Here is a 12,627-nt window from a genome sequence, read left to right on the forward strand (position 1 = left end):
GGGGTTCCATGAATGTTCACTAAAAATGAGAGGATGGGGAACAAGGAATGATCCTTTTCTTATATGGTACCCATTCCACTGGGAGATACCAATGTGTAAAGAAGGGGTTATAACCGCAAGGAATCAGCACTAGCAACACAAAGGAGGAAGGGATTAGTGTTGCCTAAGAATGTCAGAGAACATTCTACTAGGGAGAAGAGAGGTTCATTTGGAAGAGAAAGGTGGGAGAATGGTCTGGGCAGAGGATAAAGCTTAAACAAAGATCCCAAGGACACAGCAGTAAGAGTGTTTCCCATCCTTGGTATTGTAGACCACAGACCAGGCAGAGCCCACATGCATTTGCATCAGTTTGTTCTCTCCTCTACATACCCCCTGGGATCAATCAATGGAAAGCAGCTGGCCTATGGCAGAAAGCGAGCAGCGAAGGCAGAATTAATGAGGAAAGAGACAGCTTTTCTCCCAGCCACCAGAGAGGGAAAATGGCCTTGGCACAGGCAAAGAAGAAACTGATTCTTCTTAAAACACTTAAATTCTAGATGAGAGGTTCCAACCTGAGGATGTGGGACTAGTTGCTTTCCCAATGTCTTCTAACAACATGATCCAATCTTCCTCTTCTCCTGAGGCCTGGATGTTCGGACCATGGGGCTGTGGAAGAGGTCAACGGAATTGTGTGGAGCAGCTGTGGGGAAGGGAGTGTGGTCTCGAGGGCCTGGAGTGGGAGGGGGTGGGCAGCACTAGGCGAGAGGAAGAGGGAGTGAGCCTTACCAGTTCACCCTGGGCAGCCCTGCAGAATGAGTAGAATGCCAATGGCCCCGAAACATCTGCCGAGCGGCACTGTGAGTACCAGAGGAAACAGAGGGTCAGAGGTCCCACCTCAAGAATGGGAATCCGATGGTTGGAGGGAGAAGGTAGCCCATAACCTTGAATCTCTGTGGCTCACAGCCAGCTCCCTGCTGGCCTGAGCTCCTGGATTCTCACACTGCTCTGGGAATAGCCTCCTTGCCATAGTGGCAGCTGCCAGGTTATGGTGACTGCCTGGAACAGCTCCAAGGAACAGAACCATGGAGGTAAAAGAGCTCACGTGCAGGGACGCAGGACGAGCCTGGAGCCACCCTTGGGGTTGGTGTGGGGTGACACCAGAGGCCCCAGAAGGCAGGGGCAGGCAGCTTGGACGTTTGGGCCAGACAGAGGGGGGTCTGAATCTCACTTTGTCCCTGAGGAGCAGCCCATCTCCTGAGAACTCTGTTCAACTTCCTCCAACCCTTGTATCTAATCCACAAAACTGGGCAGGATGTGTATGTACCCGCATTTGTTTCCAGAGGCCGCTACACAAAGTCCCACACACTGGGGACATGAAGGGGTCAGAAAACAGGAATTTATCCTCTCACAGCCCTGGCAGCTGAAGTGTGAAGTCCAGGGGTCAGGAAGGCCTCCCTCCCCCCGAGGCCCTGGGGAGGCCCCTCCAGGCCTGGCTCCCAGCTTCGCAGAGCCGCCGGCCATCTCCGGAGTCCCACCTCTGAGCTCTGTTCTCCCACCACCTTCCCCGTGTGTGCTTCTGGGTCCAACTCCCTGCCTCTCTAAGAGCTCCGGTCCGTGGTTGAAGACCCACTCTCATCAAGAGCGACATCACCGTCCCTGGAGGGCTTGTGCAAACACTGTTTTCAAATGAGGTTCCAGGTGGCCTGGAATAAAGGAGGACACTGAGTCACTCCGTACAGGGCCTCACAGGGGTGTCTGGGGGTTAAATGAGACAACGCATATGAAGGGCTTAGAGAGATGACGGTCACATGCTACGCCAAGTATATAAAACTCTATACGGATACAATACAAGTGTGTGTATAGAAAAACACATTATACGTAACATTGACCATATATAAAACATGCCTTGTCTTAGCAGAGAAGAGTGAAGGAAATGCTCAGTCAGCTTAATAACGTGAATTTTCCCCTTTCGGTCCCATTTCCAAAGGTACAATCCAACTGCTGTTTTTCACGGTCTCGGGTTCATGTTCACACTCTAAGCTTACCTGTCTGTCTTGTCTTTTCTCTATTTCTTCATGATTTATAATAGGATTGCCCCATACTCCTCTAACACTCCGTGTTCATTCCTACATATTAACACCCACTGCCATCGTCTGTGAACCCCTCGCCAGTCAGGGTCCTCACCTGCCACTGTCAACTGTTCCAACACTGTCCCCTGATTCCCTTCAGAGCACTGACTGCATGGAGTAAGACATGACAGGGGTCACCTGAAGTTCTGTGACTGAGTGGGTCACTCTACCCCTCACCCTCATTGGCAGGGGATGAAGGAGAGGCCCAGAAGGTGCACTGGCCAGACTCCCGAGGCTCAGGTGCATGGCGGTAGGGACCAACCGTCCTGCCAAAGTAAAATTTTCCCACAGAGCAGACTTTCAAATTCATCTCATCCTGACCTCACTCCAGTGAATGCCCGCTGTGATTCCTTTTAAATGGATCCATTTCTAGTTGGTTTGTTTGCTTGTTAAAAAACAGCGTATCTTTCCATTTGCATAAATGCCTATAAAGCACACTTTTCTCTCTCTCTCCCTTTTTTTTTTTTTTCAGTTATTTTCACAGTACCTGGTGAAGTCATGACTACACAGCAAGCAGTTAAAATAATTACTACTTGTCAGGAATATGAATCTGGTGTTGGTGAAATACTGAGCTCCTCATTAAATTTGCACAGAATTTAGAAGTGCTTAATTTCCAACTCTTCATGTTTCTATACCTGGTTTTGAAATGGGCACCCTTAATTACCTAGCAACTGCTACCTGTTCATCGAAAGCACCAGTCCAATGAAGACAGGTCTGTACAATTCTCTGTGACATTCAAACATGCCCTGAGCCGCTGGATTTAGCACGTCTATGAGCAATATTCACTTAGCCTTCCAGATTTCTGATGTGAACATGTGTCTGATGCCATAATGCTCATCCTTTTCTCTAAAGTCTAGAAGTGGTCCTTTCGTTCTGGTGTCTGCCCCAAATCCTCACCCTTCTCTGCCCAGTGAGAAGCACAGATCCATTCCGTTTCTGTTTCCACCACTGAGAAGTCAACAAGATCGGAGTGGTTCTGGTAAAGCTGTCATCTCCCTCACTCTGCCCAGGTTTGCTACCATTCTAGAACACGGAAGATGCAGACAGCAGTAGATTGTTCGTCTTTTCACTGGGAATGTTCTTTTCCCCAATTCTTACTTAAAGACAGAATGATGCTTTCTATTTGCTTTCCAACCCCAAGTATCCAATATATAAGACATTCATATTGGTTGAATCCAACTCTTTTGGGAAGGGTCTATCTACACTCCACATCAAGGCTATACCCCTAATTTTGAGTTCTAGAAATATGCATCCTTGTCGGGTAGTTAACATACATCACACTCAACTATGTTCATCATAAATGGGTGTAGGGAACCAGGACTGGGTAATTGCTCAGTGGGTCTGACCACCACTCTAAAGGTGGCAGAGTCTTGGTTCAATTTCTCTAAGCATCAAGTTAAACGTACTTATTGGCTGCCATATTTTCTAATTGCCTACGTATGTGCCTGGTTATGGGGAGGTGAGGAAGACAGAAAGAGGCTGCATTCAGTAGAAATCCAAAGCCACCAGCGGGAAATGTGCCCTGGCAGACAGATCATCTTCATAAACACAGGATGGCAAAAAGAAAGTGCCATAATTGGCACCTTTATTTTTACCTCTATACTCTAGATACTCAAACAAAAATAAAAAATAAATTTTAAAAAGTGGTCACCCCCTCCATCACCGTTTTAACCTCCATGCCAGTCCAGTAAAGGCAAGGAGAGGGCTCAGCTAAGTACCCCGACTCGCTAAGTCAACGAGAAGCCTCCTTTCATGTGTCATGTGTGAAATACTTAAGGAATATGTGAAATGTATTCTCTGACCCAAAACTACTCACTGGGGGTGTGGTGGGTAGGGAACAGAAAACTTGCTCCCACTAATTTACTTGTAAGTCTCTAAGGGGGGAGATGTTCTGCCCATTAATAGAGAATCTGCTACATATTGGAGAAACGGATCTGCTGCACTCCAGGTATATTCTTAAGAGGGCTCCCGCTAGTACACGAGCAGTTAATACTTCCTGCGAGTTATTCAGGGGAGGGACAACCGTCAAGTCTTACAAACTTGTATCTAAATCAGCACAACCTCATGATTTCTGGGAAAGAAGTGGAAGAAGGTGAAGTGGAGAAGGGAAGAAACATTTTTGGTTTGGAAGGAGATGGGGATGGATATTCACTGTGAATGTCACAAGTTAGGAAAGGCAGGTGTGGAGCTGAGGAGAGAGGTCTGAATGCACATTTGGGAATCACCAGGGCAGGGGACAAGGAATGCGAAGGGAAAAGGTGAGGCCTTCCGGGGAGGACAAGCAGGAAGTGGAAAGGTTAGGGTCAGAGCCTTAGGCCACAGCTCTTAACCTTAGCCCTCCAAAGAAACTGGGGCCAGTGGTCTGAGAGGCAAGAGAAGGAAACAGAGCCCCACATTGTTATAATTTGATTTTTCCCTTTTTCCCTAAGAGTTGACTTCTGATAGAAATGAGTTGGACATTATAGGCCTGTAACAACACTTAGAAAGTTCTTTGTGTGACTAGAATAGAACAGACTCTTAGAAAATATTATGCACGTAGGTTAATAAATAAGTCCTCCTAAACTCTAGCCAAAAAAGGGGAGGAAGGGTCTAAGCAGAGAGAGGGAAAGGGTCACAGCCTAAAGAATGTCTGTCCCCCACTCTGGCCGCCCCTTTGACAGTGAGCAGAACTCAACCAGACGAGAGGAGGAAAAGACAGCAAATGGCAGGGAAGGGAAATCAGCTCGTGGGATTGGTAGTTTAGCTCATTTGCCACCAAAGGCCAAGATGAGAGGTGATGTGTTGAATGCTCTCACCACAAAAGAAAAATATATATGTGTGTGTGTGTGTGTGTGTGTATATATATATATATATATATATATATATATATATACACATATATACATATATATATTTTTTTTTAATTTAAGGGAGTGGGACGCCTGGGTGGCTCAGTGGGTTAAGCCTCTGCCTTCGGCTCAGGTCATGATCTCAGGGTCCTGGGATCAAGCCCCGCATCGGGCTCTCTGCTCAGCAGGGAGCCTGCTTCCTCCTCTCTCTCTCTCTGTCTGCCTCTCTGCCTGCTTGTGATCTCTGTCAAAAAAATAAATAAAATCTTTAAAAAAAAAAAAAAATAAAAAAATAAATTTAAGGGAGTGAAGAAAATTTGGGGAGGTGAAAAATAAGTGAATTAAAAGCCCTAAAACAAAATTTAGAACAAAATTTTATAGATAGAAAAGAATGAACACTTTTTATTTATTTATTTATTTTAAGATATTTTATTTTATCTATTTGAGAGAGAGAATGAGAGAGAAAGAGAGAGAGAGCGCAGAAGGGGGGAGGGTCAGAGGGAGAAACAGACTCCTCATGGAGCAGGGAGCCCGATGTGGGACTTATCCTGGGACCCCAGGATCATGACCTGAGCTGAAGACGGTTGCTCAACCAACTGAGCCACCCAGGAAACCACATTTTAGGTGGATGTAGTATATTAACATGTCACATTAACACTAAAATAAAGCACTAAAGATACTAAGTGTATAATTATAAAAATGCAACATTCATAAAATTAAACAATTCTGAATTGCTTCTCAATGATATATTACAAATATTAGCATGAATAATATGTTGTCCTTTGAAAAAGTGTATTTGATTCTTTAGACTCAGCCAAGAAAGTACTTGGAAATAAGAGAGAAAATGAAATGCTTTACACAAAAATAGAACCTACAAAGTTTGCAATAATAATTTAAATGGAAAAAGCCTGTTTTTATGGCAATATGTGTTACCATCTCAATTTTATAAACATAATAAACATGTAGATTTCAGTATTTGAGTAGTTAAAAGATAAACGAAAGTATGATTACCATAATGAAATAAACACATTTTCCTGGAAACTTTTCCAGAAGTTAAACATTGGCTAAAGAGAGTATAATATCTCTAAAGAGCCTGCTTGCCTTTTCAATCCAATTAAAATTTTAAATTAGCAAGAAATTAAAGCTTTTCCTCTGAAACAGTGAGGTACTCACATGGTAGTTTCCAAAGTAGATGAGAGACTCAAAAAAAAGTAATATTTCATTTGTGCATACATGGGTCAGCTGCAATTATAGAAGTAGTATGTGATCTGCTGTTGACTGATTTTGTGCCCCTCCCAAATCTATATATTGAAGCCCTACACCTCGGTGTGATGATATCAGGAGTTGGGGTCTTTGGGAGGAAATTAGGACTAGATGAAATTACCAGGCTATAGCCTCTATGATGGGATCGGTACCTTTACAAGAAGAAGAACAGACCAGAGCTTCCTCTCCCCACCATGTGAGGATACAAGGAGAAGGTGGCCATCTACCAGGAGGTGGTCAGGAAGAGTTCTCTCACTAACAGCCAAATCTGGTGACATCTTGATCTTGGATATCTAAATTCCAGAACCCTGAGAAATAAATGTCTGTTGTTGAAGTCCCCAGTCTATAGTACTTTGTTAAGGCAGGTCAAGCAATGGATCAATATCTTAATTTAACAACACAATAATGTACTTAAAATTTTAATAATTGATTAGAAATTGGGGGCGCCTGGATGGCTCAGTTGGTGAAGTGTCTACGTTCGGCTCAGGTCATGATATCAGAGTCCTGGGATTGGCCCTGCATCAGGCTCTCTGCTCAGCGGGGAGCCTGCTTCTCCCTCTGCCTCTGCCTGCTACTCCTCCTCACTTGTTCGAGTGCTCTCTCTCTCTTTCTCAAATAAATAAAAATCTTTAAAGAAATAATTGATTAGAAATTCAAACTCTTGTGTTGAGTTTTAAGAGTCACTAAATTATTTCTTCATCATTTAATGCTAATGCTGATCTCAGTTATTGAACATCGTCTTTGCTTCCGTTAGTAATAGAAACTATTTCCTAGGAGTAAGAAAATTATATGAGGTGTCCTTCTTTTCTTTTTAGGATTTAAATTATTTATTTGACAGAGAAAGAGAGACAGAGAGAGAGAGGGAACATAAGCAGGGTTTATGGGAGAGGGAGAACCAGGCTTCCCACTGAGCAGGGAGCCCAATGTGGGGCTCCATCCCAGGACCCTGGGATCATGACCTGGGCTAAAGGCAGACGCTTAACGACTGAGCCACCCAGGCACCCCATAAAGTGCCTTTCTGAAGACATTTTCTCTAAGAATCTTTTGAAATTTTTTTTGTTTAATTTCTGTCATAAAGCGTAAACCAGATTGTATATAGCAAAGGTTTGTTATAGTTTGTTGTGCAAAGCAAGAGTGTAATGAACATTGTGAGTGAATGTGTGCAATTTTTTTTCTTCTGAAGTTTCCTATTGTCCCTATCACTTTAATATCACTTTAAATACCTTCTATTGGTCATTACACCAAGCAAAATGGGTAACTTTACTGACCAGTTCATTCTCTCCATTGCAATTCCAAAAGCAATTTCTTCAATAAAACCCAACTCAAGGGGCGCCTGGTTGGCTCAGTTGGTTACGGGTCTGACTCTTGATTTCTTAGGTCATGATCCCAGGGTCCAGAGATCAAGCCCCACGTCGGGCTCTGCGCTCAGCAGGGAGTCTGCTTGAGATTTTCTCTTTCCCTCTCCCTCCGCCCCTCCCCTTCCAGTTATGAGTGCTCCCTAAACAAAATCAATCAATAAATAAATCTTTAAAAATATAAAAAAATTAAACCCAACTCATAGTTAATCAAACAAAACAATTACTCCTTGCTTCTTCTGAGTGGAAAACTCAAATCCAACTGCTTGTTTAGATTCCGGAGTCTTTATATGAACTCTCACACACAAACAACCCGCTGTACAACCGCACAGTCATGGACCCCACTGAAAACAGGTGTTGACAGCTAACAAGTGATTGCAAGTCGGCAAGAAACCCGAGTGCCTGTTGCTGAGGTGATACTATATTCCGTATAAAATGGCATCTGTGTGTATATATGAAATTGTGAAGGTGAAGTGGGGACGAACCGTACTCTAAAAGCTAGAGTAAAATTTTAGGGTAGAAAAGCAAATAGCTACGAATAAGGACCCATGGGTGGAGAGGCTATGCTAACCCACTTTTTTTTTTTTTAAAGATGCTTATTTATTTATCTGACAGAAAGAGTACAAGCCAGGGGAGCAGCAGACAGAGGGAGAGGGAGAAGGCTCCCCACTGAGCCCCAATCCACTTTGGAAAATTTTGAGTCACATGTGGTCCTTCTGTTTCTGTTTTTTATATCTCATTCTATTGGTAAATAATTTTCCTCATGCCAGATCGCTCCAGTCCATTTATTCTCCCATGTGTACATGTTCTCCTCTATCCTGGAGCTCCTCCCCATCCTCCCTCTTCCTTGACAGCCAAGGTCCCCTCACAGTAAGTGCTGGAGGCAGTAAGAGAGCCGCCATTAAGTTCCCATTACACCTCCACCCCCGCTTGCTGTTTGGCTGCATCTCTTCTCCCACCGCCCCCATGGGAGGTCCTCAACCCTGTCTGCCCAGCACAGCACTGGGGGTACCTTGGAAAACTACCCTGCTTGAATCAGAATCTCTACGGGCAGAGCAGGGATACTGGAACTACAGATAAAATTGGTGAGACCAAACCCTCCAGCTCAGGACCAGATCTCGTTATGTGTGCGTGCTCAAAGCCCGCGCTCCAGCGACTTTCCTTCCTTACTTTTGTGCCAGCAGTTCCTCCCTCCCAGATACATGATTTGTTTCCACTACACACATGCTATTATTTCTCCCATGATACTATTTCTCCCAGAAATCCCATATTTGTCCCACGATCTCCCATGAACCAAAGTTCCCTTCATTTCTTTTCCCTCCGTGGCTACCTCACCATTTCTCCCCTCTACCTAAAACTCCCTTCAAGAGGTCTCCATTTCCCAGTGTCCATTTCTGTCTGCCCACTCTATCTCCGTTCTTATCCACTTGAGTTTTGCTCCCAACAATTCGCCAAAACTATACCTTCCATATTTCTAAATGCAAAGGTTCAATTCTGTCTCCACCCCAAGACTGAGAAGCTGTGTTTGACAGTCAATCACTCTCCTCCTTGAAAAGTGCTCATCACTTAGCTCCCAGGACAGCTCCCCCACCTCATGTTCCACCTTTGTTGCTCCTGGTGGATCTACCTCATTTCTGGATTCTTAATATTGGAGTCCCTAGGGCTTAGTTCTTGAGCTTTTTGTATTTTTATCTACTCTCATTCCCTAAGTGATATATAGTCTTTCAGCTTTTGATGCCCATCTGTCTCCAATTTTTATCTCCAAACAACATGATGCCCTCTTCCTGATCTGACCTCCTAGCAGCATCCCTATCTCTGCTAATAACATTTCATTCTCCTGGTTGTTCGGGCCAGAACAGAGTCGGTTTGATCCTTGAATCTGTAGGATCTGGGTTCCATAATTTTGCCCTTGGGTGTCATGTCTCTGAATTATGTTACAGTACCTGGGGAAAGGAATTAAGGCAGCTCATGAGCTGACCTTAAAAAAGGGAGATTATCCAAGATGATCCAAGTGAGCTCTTTGCTCCTACATCACATGGGCCTTGAAGGTGGAAGAAGGAGGCAAAAGATCTGTTCAGAGAGACGCAAGGACAGAAAAAGGAGCAGAAGAAATTCCAAGCATGAGAGGGACACTCCATCAACACTTGCCGGCTCTGAAGACGGAGGCGGCGCTAGGGTTGAGGGGAAATTATGCCCTCCAGAAAATGGACAAGTCAAGGAAAGCAATCCTCACCTAGAACCTCCAGAAAGCATCGAAGCCTGATGATACCTGGATTTCAGGCCAGTGGGACCCACTCCAGACTTCTGACCACAACTATAAGATGATATACTCATCCTTTTTGCAACTACACACTAAAGGAGTGGCCATTCATTACGGTAGCAGTACAAACTGAGACACTCCCCATCATCCCCCATCAGCATTTCCTGTCAGCTCTATTCTGAAAGTATATGCCCCAGTTGACAGTTTCTCACCATGCCCTCACTCCACCTTGGTCCAAGCCACCATCATTGTGTGCCCAACTTCCTGACAGAGCCTCCCTGCTGTGTCCTCACAATTCTTCATTCAAGTCACAGTGCAGCGGCCAACCTCATCCTGTTGAGTCACAAGTGATATGAGCTCTCTCTTCCACTCAAGACCCCACAATGGCTTCAGAACTCACGGAGCACCAAAACCGGAACCCTCCCATGACCCTTCCAGCCCCTCCATGCCGGCTTCTTGCCTCCCATCCTCCCGATTTATTCACACTGGCTCCTCCCACAGGCTGGGATGTTCCTTCCCAGCTCTGGACTCATCTGAAAGGCTCCTCCTCAGATATCCATTTGCCTAACTCCCCACACCTCCCTCCAGAGTCTCCCTCCTTCCTTCCTTCCATTATCCCCCATACTACGTGTCCAACTTTATCTTAATTTTTATGGTCACACACCAGACAGTGGGGCCTCACAGAGACAGAGATGTGGTTTCCTTAATTCACAGCCGCCCGGCCCATAATAAAAACACAATACATATTTGATGACTTAAGGCATTTTTCCTATGGACTATGGCTGCTGGGTTCATGCTTTCGTTCCAATCCCCATGGCTACTATCTCAAGCCAGCTCCATCTAAAACGGAAACGTCATCGTTGGATTTTAGTTGGCATCTTTGCTTCTTGCTCTTATCCTTATCCCTCCGTCCCTCCCACAGATGTACGACCCTGATTCATCTTTGCTCAACACTATTTGTGGCATATGCATTTTCTTCTGAGGCACATACAGTGGATCCTGCCACACTCTGCTTCAAACGTGGGGCTTGAAGTGTTCACAATAGTCCTATTTCCCCAGTACAGCCTAGCAGCCCCGCTCCTCACTCCCGCTCCCGTTAGGTAGGGCTCCCCGCCGGCGCTCACACAGGGCAGCGGCTCTCCACACTGCCGAAGTGTGGTTCCTTCTTTACAAATAGTTTCCTCCGGACTCCCTCAGAGATCACATTCTACTGCCCAGCTCTCCCCGTTCATACCAGACTTCCTTTCAACTGTTTTCTACTTTCTGAGGAGGGTTTTTCCCCCTCTACTTAGATTTGAGGTTTTCTGAAGGCCGGACTCCTATCTCGGGTTCTTGATTGCCCAAGTGACATGCCTACATCAGGATTAATTCCGATTTTATGACTTTAGTGTCCTCACCAAATGTTACAATATAGAATATATATGAGTACACATATCATATATTATACATATATTAAATAGTTCCTCTTCGTCTCTGGATTTATGATTTTATTATTCTTAAATTTTTAACCCTAATTCAGGCATTATTTGTCCTGTTGATATTTTACATAAGAGATTTGGCGAACAATCTCTTTGTGGTTGCATGACTTTTAAATCGATATAGGGTTTATGTCTTCCTGCAATTTAATTTAGACATGTTCCAACAATACGGCCTGGTGAGCATGGACAAATTGCTTCTCTCTCTCACTCAACACTGCTGGAAGGACTGGGAGGGGGAGGAGGGGGCTGTGAAATGGCCTGAGAGCATCGCTTCCCCTGAAGGTACTTACAGCTCCGCAGAGGGGATGTCCATGAAATGAAGAGCTCCAAGTAGGAAGAGCTAATTCCTATGTCTATTTCTATCCATGAATTCAAAATGAGATAACAATGAATTTTGCAACATAATCTCATCATCAAAGGAAATAATTTCATTGGAAAAAAATTTTTTCATTAAAAATTTGAATGCACAATTTACAAGGAAATCACATGCTTTCCAGGTAGGTAATTCTTTAAAAAATACTACAATACTTTTACCAAAATTTTTCATTTCGTTCACTTGTACTAGACTTGGAAGTTTTAACTATGTTCTTTTGAAAGAGGATATTTCCTTGACTATCTCAGATTTTTTTTTAAGACGCCTAATATTTCAAAGAAATACCATCCTTCATCTCCCCACTAAGAAACAACAAAGAGAAACCATGAAAACCCACATCGGAAAACTTCTGTGTCACGTACCTTCTTTGTCATCATGGTGGATAATTGCATCCTGTATCATGTCGGCAAGGTTAAAGTGGACTTTCTGACTCTTCCCATGCTTCAGCTTTTTCAGGAATCCTTCCTGCTTCTGAAAAGCCTTCTCTCTTTCATAGTAGGCTTTGATCTGCTCACAGCGCATGCGCTTCACCAGCCGCTGCCGCTGGCCGAGGGGAAGGGACTCCAGCAAGCACTGGTCAATTTCCATTTCATGGGTTCGGAAAACGTTACATAGCTGAAAGCAACCTGCAAGAAATACGGTGAGAACATCACTAGACCCTTAGTCCAACGATACAGGAGCACGGCGGAGCTCACTTGACTCCCTCTTGCCCCAGCACGGAAGTCAGAAACTTAATCATTCCTTTTTGAACTTGGCGTGTAAATGGCAAAGGCCAGCTCAGAGATCGGGAGAGAAGCAAAGAGTTGATGTCCTACTCAACATCGCACGGTAATAATATAAATCATATACTTAGAGCTAGATGTGTGGTTTTGAGCAACTTAATATTAGCAAACACCATCCTTTCTTACTTTGCTTAAACCCACACCAAAGGCCTAAAAGTTCTACAGATGCATTAAAGTTCC

General features: G+C 44.3%; 1 protein-coding gene across 1 annotated transcript in view; it reads right to left on the reverse strand.

The window, feature by feature from the left end:
• The window catches only part of MYO16 (myosin XVI), a 442,217-nt gene extending 429,931 nt beyond the window's left edge, over positions 1-12,286 (reverse strand). The window contains exon 1 of the mRNA XM_080798962.1: positions 12,028-12,286. Coding sequence (XP_080655088.1) covers positions 12,028-12,253 — 226 coding nt within the window. The 5' untranslated portion in view covers positions 12,254-12,286. The remainder of the gene's footprint in view (positions 1-12,027) is intronic.
• Positions 12,287-12,627: the final 341 nt, after the last annotated feature.

Source organism: Martes martes, assembly GCF_963455335.1.
Source record: "Martes martes genome assembly, chromosome: 3".
NCBI classification, from domain to species: Eukaryota; Metazoa; Chordata; class Mammalia; order Carnivora; family Mustelidae; genus Martes; species Martes martes.